The sequence below is a fragment of the Fistularia commersonii genome, chromosome 2 (assembly GCF_037954325.1).
Source record: "Fistularia commersonii isolate RoL2024-O1a breed Wild chromosome 2, RoL_Fcom_v1.0, whole genome shotgun sequence".
NCBI classification, from domain to species: domain Eukaryota; kingdom Metazoa; phylum Chordata; class Actinopteri; order Syngnathiformes; family Fistulariidae; genus Fistularia; species Fistularia commersonii.
The window spans coordinates 24,108,167-24,124,097 of NC_141285.1; the positions used below are offsets into that span (position 1 = coordinate 24,108,167).

The 15,931-nt window shown below is 44.6% G+C and overlaps 1 protein-coding gene across 6 annotated transcripts in view; it reads right to left on the reverse strand.

Moving 5' to 3' along the window:
- Positions 1-13,617, reverse strand: part of ehbp1 (EH domain binding protein 1) — a 142,210-nt gene extending 128,593 nt beyond the window's left edge. For all 6 annotated transcript variants that reach the window (XM_086174122.1, XM_086174141.1, XM_086174132.1 and 3 more), the window contains exons 1-2: positions 13,205-13,617; positions 12,175-12,647 (exon numbers count right to left, since the gene is read on the reverse strand). In XM_086174122.1, coding sequence (XP_086030248.1) covers positions 12,175-12,278 — 104 coding nt within the window. In that variant the 5' untranslated portion in view covers positions 12,279-12,647; positions 13,205-13,617. The remainder of the gene's footprint in view (positions 1-12,174; positions 12,648-13,204) is intronic.
- Positions 13,618-15,931: the final 2,314 nt, after the last annotated feature.

The window sequence follows — 15,931 nt, forward strand, 5'->3', positions numbered from 1 at the left end:
GTCAGTGACACAGCGATAAAACTTAGCCAGGTCATAATTACCCATTCCCATTTAAAGTGCTAAATTATACAAACACACACACAATAGAGACTTTGACACATTGCATATCCAGAAAGGGGAAGCTCCTGACTAAATATTCTATATTTACCACCTCAGTGTTTGACCCTGGTGCATGAGTTCTTATCAGCAGGGATCACAATGAACACACAGCCCTGAAAACGTTGTTTCCTCTGAAATGTTTTACACGTCAGGGAACGGGGTACTGAGAAAATGCCCACTAATAAAAATCCCGTCGTATGCCAAATAATATTTCGGACATTTTTAACTGTGCGAAAGTTCGGTTGCAACATTGCTGGTATTGTTGAGAGTTCAGAGGCTGTCGTTGGTAAATCCAGTGACCTTGCTGTTCCTTCTTCACTTTGGCTGAACTTCCAACCACGTGCCGGTGACAAAAAAAACATGAGATATTTGTGGATAATTTAGAGATTGAGGAAACTTTTAGATAACTAGACAGCCAGTCTGTCAATGGTGCTGCATAACTTTTATTAAATAAGCCGCTTTTGAAGTATCTTGACAACTGTGGGATTGATTATAAAGGGACTGGATCTTTTTGATCAATTACACAGCTTTGCAGCACCAAAGGCTAAAAAGACCATCGGCCTGCAAACTGACAACCATTCACATGCTAACTCAGGCTTCTGTCTGTGTGTGTGTGTGTCAAGAGATTCAGTTATGATTTGAAAAGAACTAGAAGCAAATTTACAATCAAGCTGAGGGCAAAAAGCAAACCCGATGTCATTCTGGCAAATAGGAACAGCACAGCAGACGTGAAAGTGTGAAATGATAGCCGACATTACGGTACCAGCACCTATGGCTTTTAACCAACTTTTCACAAAAGAAAAAAAAAAAAACACTGAGGACATTTTTCCTTTCACTGTGAAATTTTCACTTTCCCAATGTCAATTTTAAGGCTGCAATAAAAATACGAACAGAAAGGTGTCATCAACAAAGGAACATATGCTCAAGCATGTTTGTTTTGTTTGCCATCCTGCTGTTGTGTGGAAGATGCGTTTCTGCATCGGTCTGATTCCATGAGGGCACGGCATTAGTCTCAAATAAGATGAAGTACGAGGACATTAGTCATAACACTATCAAAGAAATGCGCCATCATCATGCAGTTTTTATTATCACCTGGGTATATGTTCCTGCTTCAGTCACCAAGCCAAACCACTGGTATCTTTGGATCCTTAATGAGTAAACGATGGCTTATTTTCAGGTCTCGAGGACAACCTCCGAGAGGGAAAACTGCTTTGGCCTTTCGTAGCTCTAGAAGATTGTAATTTCCTCGAGTGATGTCACTTCGATGACTACCTCTTTAAAAATTAACAAAATCCGGGCGTGAAGCGACGTCTGTGGATCCATGGTTTGTCCTTCGCCTCCGTTTGAAGTCCCAACAGCTGCTACCATCATAACATACAAATCACCGCTGAGTGAATCAAACCAGTGGCACTTTATCCGAGTAAAAATCTGACATATGGGAGCCGGGGTGGACGAGGTACGAGGATAACATGACATCTGTCCGTGTTTGAAGACAAAGGCCCACTAACGACAGCGGGTGCACTACCCTCATGGCTGCAGCAGAGGAAGAACTATTACATCTTTAGACAAGACATCATGTCTGCCTGTCACTTACAGACATTTAGAGAGAGGGATATGTCAATTTCTTGTGTTGCCGTGCAGCCCGGTGTGTTGTGGTGAATGATAAAGCAGACTGTCAGGGTAACGGCACAGAGTGCATCGCTGCAATGCATGAACGGATCTGTTCTCGTGGCCAGTAATGGGTCTGTAGACTGCGGAGTAACATGCACACGGAGAGGCTGGAGGATGCAGAACGCCACACCCAGAGCGATGATCGTGGGGCAATCTGATTCTGCACAGCCTCCTGGACAATAAATACAGGGATGTAGTGATACTGTGTGAGTGATGTTTGATTCTCTCTCATTAACTAAACCCATAAGTCACCATGTAATCCTGGTGACTATCTAACCATTCATAAATACTGCACTGGACCGCCCTGCTGGAGACACCTGACAATTTTAGTTGACCCGATTTCAGTATGAGTGATGTGAATGTGACCTTCATGTAGCACCTGAACGCCGTCGGCTTGGGTCAAGCTGCTCGCGAAGCCCGCTGTGCAGTGCCTGTCTGCAGGGGGCTCAGCAAACGCTCTGCGGCAGACCGCCCGCCCAGTTGGGAGAAAGTTGAAGACTCGAGCGAAAGTATTTCCTCATGTATGCAGTATTTAAGGCCTGAGTCAGGAGGATTCGTAAGTTGAAAAGAGGTACTCAGAGCCTCCGCTGCACAACAACTAATGGCCCATCCCATGAATAGTGAAGGAAAGTTCTAGCGAGGATTTCCAGGTCTCGCATCAGACGGTGTTGAAATATCTTTGTTGCAGCGGGTATCGTGTGAGCGCCCCCGCTGCTTCCTTTGCATATTTTCCACAATCCGCCAAAAAAGAACCAAGGCGTTTGACCTATTCAAAGTCTGTTATCGGGTCTCTGCAGTTAGATATTAGATAACTCGCCACTTATGTAATAGATTTCAGGTCATGTGGTCTCATGGGGCGTTGTCCATAAAGTAATTCTGTGACTCCAATGTCTACGGCCTAATTCAAGTGACAGACCAGGCACTCAGATCCAGTCCCCCACTTTCCCCGGAAGCAATTAGTCTTGGCTTGTGGCACAGTTACTTACAGGTGAATACGTGCCTGACTGTACGAGACAACTGGAGAAAATTATAGAGCAAAACAAAAATCTCTTTCCGAATCGCTTGCCACAGTCAGTGTAAGTGCTACGAAGGTTAGCCCTCTCTTTGGAAAAATACAGAATATTGCTTTAGAAGAGAAAACTTTGGAAAACTATCAATAACAACCAGCACTGTGAAAATATTATGAAACAGACCTGCATTGATATTCAATACCAATCATGGGAACTTTCAACTTCTCGTGGGGAAAAAAAAAATAAAAACCGATGAAATTCCCCCGTGAGATTACATGGGGTCTAGTTGTCTATGATTGTTGATTCAGCCGCTCTCCTCCGACGCCCCGACATCTGTACCTTTTCACTTCCACCGCAGTTCTGCGGTGCTGAGACTCTCCGGACCGACGTCAACGGCACATGGGAGAGACTCCTCCGACGCTCGGAGAAGGCGAGCGACATATTTTCTATGCAAACTAATTGACTCTTTCGGTGCTTCCACCCACACTCGACCGACTCAAGGGAGATAATCACAAGTAGAACTGTGACACAAACAGTAGCGTCTGTACGGGCAGCGGCTACAACACTGTGGTGGCTGACGCTTCTACCAGAGGACGATAAGGAAGACAAAGAGGGAGGCTGTGTTCGCTCAAAAAACATCCCAGACTAAATTAAGGGCTATATAAAAGGAAGAGGGAAAAAGAGGGGTTGTAAAGGCAATGACACAGGGGGCGATGAATGGGGAAGAGGAGCAGTTAATAGCTCCACTACAGCTCAGCCCTGGAGGGGGGGGGGTCATGTGCTTTCAAAAGAAAGTAGAGGGTAATAACATTCATTAGAATAACCTTTTAGTCGCAAATCCACTCGACGACAACTTTGTTAACGGGTTTTTAACTGAGTTGTCGCAGTAACATAATTTCAAGATTCTACACCGGTATTTTTTTCAAAAGCTTCTTTTTTTTGAAACCTGCAAAAGGCTGCAATTAGTGAAACAGTAAAAAAAAGTAACGCACACATTTTAGACATACTTATGTTGAGAAAAACATTAAACAGGACCACAGCGGAGTGCTCTGTGAAAACAGGGAGTTTAATCCTGAAAAGTGATACGCTTAAAATAAACCAGAACACAACTCTGAAGAACTACATGTCAGACTGTTCTGAAAGCCCTGTCCTGGCAGGAGAAATCTTCTCCGGACTGTCTAACCAGAGCGTGTATGGTGGCGAAATCTTCCTTTTCTTTTTTATAAATTGATATAATACACTTTTTTTTTTTCCTGAAGACACTTCACCAGAGGAAGACAAACTTGAGCCTGTCTTCATTTGTAAGCATCAACTGTTTGAGTCAACACAAGCTTGGTGTCACATGGTGCGGTCACATGACCCGCGGCTCTCCTTGGCACCGACTTGAACTCAGCGGCTTTTCTTCCTCGCAGGTTCATCCTGAACGTGTGACTGCAGACCGGGATTTTTTTTTTTTTTTTTTTTTATAGCATCCACCCTAAATATTAGTACAACGCAAAAGCCCTATTTTTTGAAGCGCAAACCGCTGTGTGTGTTGTGTTTTCTTTACATCCCCGACGCCCACACAGATGCGTCGGCAGCGCCCTGCAGCCTGAGAAATGACGGGTGTTTTTCTGCCCGACAGACACACCGGCAGTTTTCATCATATTTAACACCCCATTGACTGTTTCATAACCGGGCAACGTTTCATGTCTCCCACTGCGAGGAGGAGGAGAAGATGGAGAAGCCCCTTCTCATGTTGTAGAGTTGGGAGGATCGTGCTGTAAAGCTGTACAACTGAGATGATCCACAGGAGGACGGAAAACACTGTGAAGGTTGTTACAGACACAGACGAACCAGAAGATGACCACGCAAAGGCGGGAGCAACTGAAATGTTGAAGTCGGTGAGTAAGAAACAAACACATGGAACGTGGAAGAGCTGCCCGGATGGACGACTTAGTATGAGAAAACAATTAGAAAGAAAGATCTTTCTTGTGACATTTAGTTGTACACAGAGCGCAGCATCAGCTAAATTGAACCCATCATGGATGCACCCTGAGCAGAAGGTAGCCACCTAAAAGCGTCAGGGGAGCAGTTAGGGGTCCAGTGTTTTGCTCAACAGCCCTTCGACAAGCTAGGAGGAGCCGGGAACCGAACCGGGTTTAAACCCGTGTGTCACGCCGCCCCGAGCTGTGTGTTCATGCAAATAGATTGCAAAAGTAAACTTCAGCTATGAGGAAATCAGTGAAAGTTTGTCTTGCAAATGCAGGCTTTCACATCTACATTCATTTAGCTCAAATCAAGGGGATCCATTTACGAGATCGCCATCGGAGTCTTATTTTCTCAAGACTACCAGTCAGTGTGTTGTTATGGACAACAAGGATTTTTGCCCTGTGCATCAACCAGAACCTGCAGCCACAAGTCACCCTCTCAGAATCAACACGGGAGAAAATGGGTAGACACAACTTCACTCGAATGCAAGAAAAATGTGGTCTTTGCCACATGAAAATGTAAAATGGAACATCACAAGTTAGGGAAGCTGAAGAGCAGTAAGATGCAATGAAGGGACAAAAGTGTGATAGAAAATACTTGACTATCCACTTTAAAATCATCTATTTGCGTTTACACCTAAGTTTAAGGTCTCTGCGACCTATCGTAAAGTCTCCCGATGAATTATCATGTCGAGAGAATCTATCGATGAAAGTTAAACACAAGTTATGACAGGAATGGTTTGCGGTCTCGCCTCAAAGCAAGAAGATCCCAGGTTTAAAATTGGGAGGCCGACGGGGACGGACTGAATCAGTATAAGAGAGATACGGTCAAGCTAGAACACCACAGATTTATTCAGTTCACTTAAAATGAATAAAGAAAATAACAGACTGGCAGTGGAGTCCCAGCATCCTGCCAAACTCGAAAGGAAAGACTCGATTATGTCACGACCCTGGAATCTAAGCAAAACAGAGTACAACATCAGACAAGTTGGCAGGAAGATGTTTCTCTGGCAGAGGCATGACGGACACTTGCCCCGACGCACACATGCTCGGCAGAAGACAACATGTCACAGCGTGACGCGTGGTCATTTCCATTCCCACAGTGAGCCACAAGACAGCCCAAGCCCTGGCACTGACGCAGTTATACATTAGCTTGCAGGTTTGGTGAAGCGGATTTCATCTTCAATCAAACGTTTGATTTGAGTAAACACACACACGTGTGCACAGAGATATGTGTGTGTCTGTAAAAACAAATAGCTTCACCGTTTTAGCATGCACTAAATGATATGAAACCTGTTTTCTCACAACTCTCGTAGCGTCTGTGTCTTGTCATGGGTCTGTGCTAATTAGCAGTGCTAACATGTCCCCAGATACAATTACCATGTAATCAATAGCTTCTCTGGTTTGTTTCCAATGCGCTGCTCTCGTTTGGCCACCGCACACGTCCGCGGCCGTGTGGCCAATGCCGGGGTCGGACAAAGTTTTCAAACAATCATTTTCCACGCAGGTTGACTAAAGACCCGTTGTTGGTGTGAAGAGGCAGGCAGTCGCCTGAGGGGAATACTAACACAGTGAGAGAGGGATTTATGTTCAAGTGAGTCACGCTGCGTTGCAAGGTATCTCATGGTTTCAACAAACAACCGACAACCCGCTCAGGAGACTCTTCATATGTAATCCTGAGCCGTGGCTACAAGCCACGAGAGGAAAAATTAAAAGGTTGTAATTTTCTCGTCCAATTTAGATTATTTTGTTTCAAAATGGATAACCGCTGTCTATTTATTCGTGGATGTCTTGCTATCTTCTGTCTAATGTCTCTCTATATTCATGTTTAATTTTTTTTCTCTTTTTTGACAAAACCGTTACACTGCTGTGACAAAGAAATTTCCCCAATTAAGTTTATCTTAACTAAATGCCATATTTGACAGGAGGAGTCCCCAAAAAAGACCAAAACCATGCACACCTTTGGATTAAATGAGTATGAAGGTTGAGATAGATGAATGATCTGCAATCGGAAGTGACTTTCTGAAACAACTAAGCATGCAGTAATTCAAAGGTGGGCCATCTGTCACTCAGAGAGGACAGGGAAGTTTTCATCAAAGTGTTATTTAATGTGTGTCTAAACAGGAAAGGTGTTTTTGTTTTTTGTTTTTTTTTAGATTTTACTGCTTGTAACTGTGAGTCATGCAACTATCAGACAGACAGGAGAAGTAAGCAGACAAGTCGCTACACTCTGTCTAGCAGTGCCATGTTGTAAAGAGATTATCGGAGGTACAGATTAGCAAACCCTTGGAGAAACATGGAAGGAAAGTAGTGGCACCCGTGCTTTTGCAGACATGCAGAGCTGAAACCACTGCACCGAGAAGCTTTCATTTCCTATCTTGACTCAAACAATCAAACCGGAGAAAGATGACAGACAACAGGGAAAAATACGCCTTTTATCAAAGATGTCTAAGATCGAGTTTCAGAGGGACTTCTGCAACACTATACAGCAATTGGAGTCACTGCCAAACACAAACACTGAGCTCATTAATGTTTTAATGGTTAGCCGGGATTGATTGTGGAGTCTGACATAGCTGTGTGAATAGAATACTAACTCACTCAATTCCACATCAGACTTGACAGCAGCCAGGCAACAGACAAAGACCAAAAATATGATCCTGTGCCCATCCATATCGGCTTACTCGAAGATAAAAAGAAGAGAGACGGAAAACACAAAACGTATAAAGATCAGTATCGTGAGGAAGAAAAACATCATCTTAATTCAATATAAGTGAGACTGGTGGATCATGTAGAAGCAGGCTGCGCCGTCACAAGATCAGTACCAAGCAGCAGTCGGATTCAGGCTTTCTAAAAGCAAACCAATTAAACCAATTGACTGCCGATGGCTCGGTGAGATAAAATTTCCATCTCTTCTGTGGGAGGCGTTTCCAGATGTAGTAGATGCATAGCAGGGCCATTTATGACCAGAAACACCATAACAGGAAGTCTTCACTGCAGTGTGAGAAATGTAATTAAACGTGTCCGATGCGGACTGCAGTTCCCAAAAGACACGGGGAAGATGAGGCCGTAAGAAGGGCTTAATACACAGAGGATACAACTCTGACCCGCTGAGCTATTTCGTTTCTCCGCAAGGATACAGCTGTCGAGCAACGGATCACATCGTCGCTGGCTGTTTCAGGTGTTTCGTGCACAGCTTCTGAGCAGATGCCGTCCATCCGTCTGTTGTCCACCGCCTACGGGGTCGCGGGGGCAGCAGCCCAAGCGGAGAGGCCCAGACCTCCCTCTCCCCGGCCACTGGGTCCAGCTCTTCGGGGATCCCGAGGCATCCCAGCAGAGCCTAGAGACACAGTCCACGGGGCCTCCTCCCGGTCGGACGAGCCCGAAACACCTCACCAGGGAGGCGTCCCGACCAGACGCCCGAGCCACCTCATCCGACTCCTCTCCGAGTGGAGGAGCGGCGACTCTACTCCGAGCCCCTCCCGGACGGCCCAGCTCCTCAGCCTATCTCTAAGGGAGAGCAGACGCATCCAGATTAAACTTGCTTCACCGCCCATATGCTGCAGAGATACAGCCCGTTTTCCTGCTGCAGATTCCAAAGAAGATATCCTCGGCGCACGTTTCACCTTTCAAGTCATCTAAAAGTACTCTATCTAAGGTTTTTTTTTTTTTTTTGCTGGGAAACTTGATAACTGCAAATACTGTAAAAAACAGTCAGCCACTTAAGGACAAAGTCTATTCTCTGTTGTGACCTGCAGGCTTTGGAGATTCAAAACACTGCGGTGTTGTTAAAACCAAGGGTTGCTTTCCATATGTCTACACAGTTTCTCAGTCATCCAGGTCACGGTGTTCGTTGTCACATTTTGTCGTAGCAACTGGACCTTGGAGATGATTCTCTTTTCATCCGAGTGGCTTCTTTAGCCCGTTTCCACACGATTTGCGATGTCCTCGTTGGCCCACCTCACTGAGCTCGGAGACAACTTAGCCTTAAGTCAACTCGTAAGAAAGCACACCCTAAATTGTACACGGGGAAGCAAAAATATTAAACAGCGTGAAGGAGAAGGAAAACACATTTTTTGACGGGAGGACTGTAAGACTTCAAGATTTGAAATCCTTTTGAGCTCTGGGGACTGTTTCCAGTCTGCGGAGATGGAAACTTTCCACTGCAACAATAACATACTGTACTGATGAGGTTCGAGGAAGGCTTAAACTGAGCGCCAACGCTTTCTCGCACACACTACTGGCCAGGCATGCAACCATAAACACATACAAATGCTCAATCCAAGACAAGCACAAGCCCAGAGGCGCACGGGGTGCAGAAGGCAGACATTCTCGCATCAGGCATTTTTAAATCCCATTAAGTGTGCGCGGCGATTGCATGAATTTGGCCGGACGCTCGCTAATGGCGGTACGAAATTGCCTTTCGGTTTTTGCTTTCTTCTTCGTTTGTTTTTTGGCATTTCTTAGCTGTCGGCTTTGATAAACATAGCTCTGACAAATATGAAATGCACAGGGGAGAGGTTGAAGGACAATGACAGTCGAGTGAAAGCCCTGCCTGGTGACCGACGCAGGGCCGATTATGACCAGACATCATGTGAACAAAAACCAAACACCTTCTAGCTCATCCGGGACGGATCGTTTACGTTTATCGGTTATGTGCCTGAATCCATCGTGATCTGCAGATTTGGAAGCCGCTGTACCATGAATAAGGTGCAGCTAGAACGTAAGATTGAACTAAAATCACCCCTAATATGAGTGTGTGATGTCCTGTCATGTTCCTGGAGATGAGTGTGTAGAAGTGGTGAGAGTAGTGATTTGGGAGGATGAAAGTATAAACGTCATATTCCAATAATATCTACCCTTGAAGCTGATTGAGGCACAAGCCTGGGGCATCTTCTCTCTGGGTTAAAACGTCCACACACACACACAAACACACACCGCCCCGAGTCATCTACCTTCCAGAAGTGAATTGATTCGAGCTCCAGTATTCTTTTATGTTGCTTTCATAAATAACAGAAATTTTAAATGACGTAATCTCAAATCAGAACAAGAATGATGCATCATCAAGCCGAAGCAGCATGCTTGACTATTAGAATGGCGTTATATCGAGCCTCCTCAGAGATGAACTCCTTAGCACTAACGAGAAGTGAAGTATTGCTGCCTTTTGGCTTCTGCGCTTCACCTCTGCTGTTGTAGCTGCAGGCCGAAGGGAAACGGCGACTGACTTTCGGCACAGTATCGAATGAGCGGGTCAATGACGCCGTTTCTTCACCGTGTCTTAACCGTTTTACCCTCTGTTGTGAAAGGCACTGACTAATCTTTCTGTCAAGAACAATTTTCAGAGGTCCTATTTACAGCGAAGCTCTATAGAAATAGGGGAAACCCCTGTGTAATCTGTTTGAAATCACTGCTCAACAAACAAGTCACATTCTCACAGTTGACATTTCTCTATCGCTACTTAAATCTCCCGCTTCATTGTTTGAGTAACCACGGGCACTGAAGTCTTTGAGGTCTGCTGTATAACTGAGATAGTTCAACAAAAAAAAAAGGCGAGAATAAAACAACCGCGGTCAGATTGCACAACAAAGTGTACGTCTGACTATAAGCTGAGCCCACCCACTCTTTGCTCTGAGGAGATGTACATTTTTCTCATTCCATTCTCCGACACGTTAACATCTGTCCCAGGTCAGAGCCGTGTGGGGCTCAGCCAGTCCCGCCTACGGCAAGCCACTTGAGAATTCATGTCTGCAGGACACAACTTTGCTTTACAAGTCCTTGCATCTCTCCGGGTCCCCCCCGGGCCAGAGAAACAAATATCATCAATCAATCTCCACCTTTGAAAAACAGTCACAGCAGCGCCGCCACCGACTCTCGCTTCGTGTAAAAATGTGCCGTACTTCCATCTGACAAACATTCTGCCAAGAACATTAAGTTGATGATATGTTTTCATTTGAATCGCACTAATACGTCTGGCCCTTGACTTTGACACGCTAAGACTCCATGAATTAGCAACATTACACTGATATTACCGGATGGAATGTTATGAATTTGAATTTAATGAATGGGTATTCAAGTGTTTATGTGGGATGGAAAGAGGAGGAAGATATAAAAAAAAAAAAAAAAAACGACATATGGTGTAACAAACGACAAAGAAAGCGAGGGGCTGAGAGTCATGACAGGAGGATGAGCCCATTAAGCAGAGCATGTGGTTCATTGGTTGTTATAACCCCAACCACCGCTGCTTGCAAAACACCACCGAACAAACCGTTTCGGTTTCTGGCAGGGAGGGAAGGCAAACGCTGTCAGCGATGGGGCGGAGATGTGAAGGAGAGACGGTTGGAGCTGCTGCCACTCACTTAAAATACTCAAGATAAGGAAGAGTGTCAACAACTTTAAACACCACTTCAACAATTAATGGCAACATCTGGTGAGACCGTAATCACCCCAATCTTTCAGCAGAACATCTGTGCTTTTCTTGGCCGCCATTCTGCCACATTATCCCCGAAGAACTAAATTCCTAACTGAAACCATTATTTGTCATCACTACAAGTTTGCGCTTTAATTGCTGTGCACATTTGACTTCATTTTTTCAGACGCTAACCGTTTCGTAAAAGCAGTAAGGAACACGGGGAAATGTTTTGCGATGATTTTAGAGCAGAGCGAGGAGTCTAAGGCGCGGCGTGGAAGCCTCTCGGGGCTCTGCTCTGGAAGAGATGAGGCACAACGACATCAGGGGAAGGGAAGAGAGAGCATTCGAGCTCGTTCGTACGGGTCATTCAATTGCATATTTAATAATGGACAGAGAGGAGGAGGAGGAGGATATTTTTTAAAGAGACTTCAGTGCACCTTGCACAGAATAAAGCAAGTTCCGCCGTTCACCCCGTAGAGTGCTTGCGTGCAGACTTCCATTCTACCATGCAATATCAAATTCTCGTGGATGAGCAAGAACCCTATGACAGCTCTCAGCCCGTCAGCTCATTACTAAAATAGAAACGATAACTTTTCTGAAAAACCACAGAGTGATAAGAACATGTAAGAGTAATTTGGAACTCTCTCTTAAATATGTTCCCATCCTCCCTGAATGGTCACGTCAAGATTATCTCAGATTGCCCGTCAGGTCCGCCTGCCATCCTTTTCACTCATGACTAAAGCTAAACAATTTCAGCATTGGTGCGCAAGAAAAAGATCATAGTAATTTTACAAGGCATCCGGGGCCCCTCCCAGCAGGCGGACATGCCTGCACACCGAGAGGAATATGTATGTGTGTGAGTGTGTGTCTTTGTGTGCGCCTGCGCGCCTCTGTACGTGTGAATTATGGCCACCGGGAACGGGGCTCCGCATTCCAACATAGACAGAGACGCATAGTTTTCGTGGGGGCTGAAATGACAGCGCTGTGGTGGCCTGTTATTCCTACGAAAAAAACTCACCATTTCTTCGTGCATTCCACCATCAGTTCCTGATACGAAGCCACGAACTGGAATTTGGAGGCATGCTTCCCCACGCGCTGCAGTCTCTTCCAAACCGAAGCCATGTTTCCGGAGGGGGGGGACTGATTGAATCCAACCTGGACTTCCTTCTTTTAGGGGGGGGGTGCTCTCACGGGAATTCACGTGAAGGTTTATACGAATTTCGGCATATCCGATCCACCCAGACACATAGTTAATATTTTACTGGAAGCACACAGAGAAGGAGATAAACTTGCTCATCCAAAAAACGGCCTGGTGCTCCTCAGATACTATCTGACAAATCTAAGGACATGAAATCTCTGCAGCAGAGCTCTGATGTGAGGACGCACATGGTTTTGTGAGGAGGAAGAAGAAGATATTTTACTCCATGATATCAAAGGGAATTCTGAGTAATCCGCTGGGTGAAAACATGGGTTTTCTCTTCCATGATTTTCCTGCAAAAGAGAGGAAAATGTTGACGTCAGTGAAGAAACGAGCAGAATTTCGCAGCTCTCTAACTTCAATAAACGGAGCAACTTTGTGAAACGGCAACCACCCGGGGCACGGTGATAGCTTTTGAGTTGCAATAAACGGGTGTAATAAAAACGGTGTTTATGTAAATCCATTTTGAAAAGCTACACGCGTGGATGTGGACTCCGGCGGTCCTGCCAACACGGCGCGCCGCGGGGCTATGAACCGGTGCGGCAAGCTAACTTGGGAGGGATGTTGACATTAAAATATGATTTTATTCAACGGGGTACGACGACAACAATAACAAGCGCGACTGAACGGTGCGTCCCAACCGTTTGCTCCACGAATTTCAACAGGGATGTCTGCGTAAACCGAGCCTGGGATGAAGCTAAACAAATAGTAACGTGGAATATTCGGCGGAATGTCTTTGAATCCAGCTAGTAGTCCGAGCCGTTGTGCTCCGGCTCGCCAGAATGATTCAGCTGCTATGCTAACGACTTAACATGTGAAAGTAGGTTAACAGTACCTGGATGACACTCACCTTATTGTGCTACGCGACGCGTTATCCGTTAAGTGGTATTATTTGCGGGGGGAAAACGGCGGGCTGTCCGTAACTAACTAGCCGCCGAGCGAGCAGCCCGCTCGGTTGCTAACAGTCGCCTTCTTCCCAACGGCACCAGACGTAGCCATATAGCTAGCTAGCATGCTAGCGACCGCTAGCCATAATAACACAACGCGAGAGGAAACCGTTGCTTGTCATTCAGTTGGCACGTTTGCTCCACAGGTAAGCCAAAAACGTTCCAGACGTCAAGAAAGAAACAGAAAAAAACACAACAAAAACAATTGTGGTGCCCCTCCAAAAGAACGGCGGGAATAGCACTATCACAAAAAAACACAAAGATTCACACAAGATAAAGTAGTCCGATAGTTACGGGGAGTTTAATCGTTCTGCTCGAATCGTTAGAGTCAAGTTAGCTAGCATTTAACAAACTTCCGGTTTGCGGACTTTCAAAATAATGCCCCTTTCGAGTTGATTTAAATTATAACGTCACGTACCGCATAAAACAAATGAGGTCATAATCGCGATTGAATAATTCATTTATTCTCACCAACTGCTAAAATCCCCGCGGATTTTGTTTCCCTTGTAGCGAGATTTTTCCAAACCCCGGACGCTCCGGTTCCGCTGCTGATCTGCGTGTCTTCGTCGAGCTTGACGCAGCCTCGCCTCTCCAGCCTCTCCGGTGCCGGCGGGGAGACACGCCTCCGGTAGCCGGCCATTGGTGGGGTTCCTCCGGCCACCGCCCGCCGCTCTGCACGGGTCGCCTTTCACATCAATCACGGACACACACTCCTGAAACTGCAACAATCCCAACACATGCCTTTGCAAACTGCATCAGTTCAGATATGCAGATTCTCTCTCATAGCTGTGAGGTGCGATTTAAGATTCTTCTTCCTATTATCCTTTGGGCTTTTTGCCACAGGGAATCAACCTTCTCCATCTAACCTTACCTTCGTATCCTCTCTCACTACGTCCATAGGAATAAGAATAAGAAGAACAACTTTATTTATCCCGAAAGAAATTGTTGTACCGGAGTTACAAGAAAAAAAACATAATAATAAATAGTTGTAGAAAATTGTATAAACAGTAAAAAAACAAACAAAAAAAAGTGTCTAAGTAACAAGTCAAGGCTATAAAGTGTCTTAAGGTCTTAAGTACCAGGTGAGGGTTTAGGAGTGCACCAGAGTATGAAAAAATATTGCACATGCAGCTGTTATGAAATAAAATATTGCACAGTTATGAATATATATGCATATAAATTATTACAATTTACAGTAAGTGGGTGAGTTTTTATTTTTATTTTTAAGGTTTAAGATTTTGAGATTCCCTGCGGCTGAAGGGAGAGGAATTAAAAAATCTGATAGCCTTAGGTTGGAAAGACAAAAGATATTAGACAGGAAAGACATAAATCTTCTCTTTGGTCGTCCTCTAGACCTCCTGCCCGGCAACTTCAATTCCAGCGTCCAATTCAAGATAATGTACCAAAGATGTGTACCAAACACAATTACACAATTATCATTTTACCAAACATTTCAGAAACATTTGTGAGAATGGCTGGTAAACACATTTACATGCACACACTAAAGCCTGTCCTCTCTCATCGTCCATTTGACTGCTCACTGTGTAATTGTAAATATTATATTTTATTTGTTATATTTGTGTCGCTGTCGTGTGTAACAATATATGTCTTTGTCCATTTTATTGCCATTTTGACATCATGGCCGGAGGGACTACAGATGAACAATAGCCTCTTTGGCTAATTCTGGCTTTTTTACTCATGTTTTATTCATGTGTTTTATGAAATTGCATTGTCCCCAATTGAAATAAACTAATCTGAGATAAAACTTCTTAAGACATTCCTGTGCCAGATGGCTCCAAAAGGACAGTAACAATAAACAGATAACAACAATTTGCAGATTCCAAGCACTGCAATTTACTTTGTATCCCTTATCATACTCTTGCTTCTTTATCATGCTTATTTTTGCATATTTTGTTGATAAAGTATACATGTCTATTGTGCACATTTTATGAATTTTATGCATTTTTACACTGCTAATGGCTGTCTGATGGCCTCAAGAAACAAATTTCCCACCAGAGTGGAAGGACAATAATAAAAAAAAAACCTTCAACCCTGAAATGATCAGGTATTTTGTAAGTAATCTTCGACCAAAGTATACAGGTGGTGGTTAGGAAATTGTCAGCAATGATTATCCAATTGCTTTAAAGAAACCACAATCTAATGAGATGAACAATTAGAATATTGTGTCTTATTCATTGAATTCCTTTTATCACAACCTCCTTTTTTGAACTTCTCCTGCTTTCGTCATGTGACGAGCTACACAAAGACAATAAGGGGTTCCCCGCAGGTGTGTGTTCATGGAAGGTGCGCTTGTCGTTTACCAAGTGTCACCCTGCATGTCGGGGGTCTTCTAAAACACCCCAAGTACCTTCACACACACACACACACACACACACATGTCCACACACATCCTTCACACCGCCTTTCTACAACCGCAGGCTTGTAATTTCAGTGCTGGGAAGGCTGGAGGACGGGCGGCGTGACTCCTGCTGAAACACAATATGAGGCAGATTAAATTAATCTCAGAGACGATTTGCGCTTAATAACAGGAAATTTGTATTCTATCCCCCTGAATGACGTCAGAAAAGTGGTGGAGATGCTTCGCTTGTGTCTCTTTTGGCTTCGGGGAA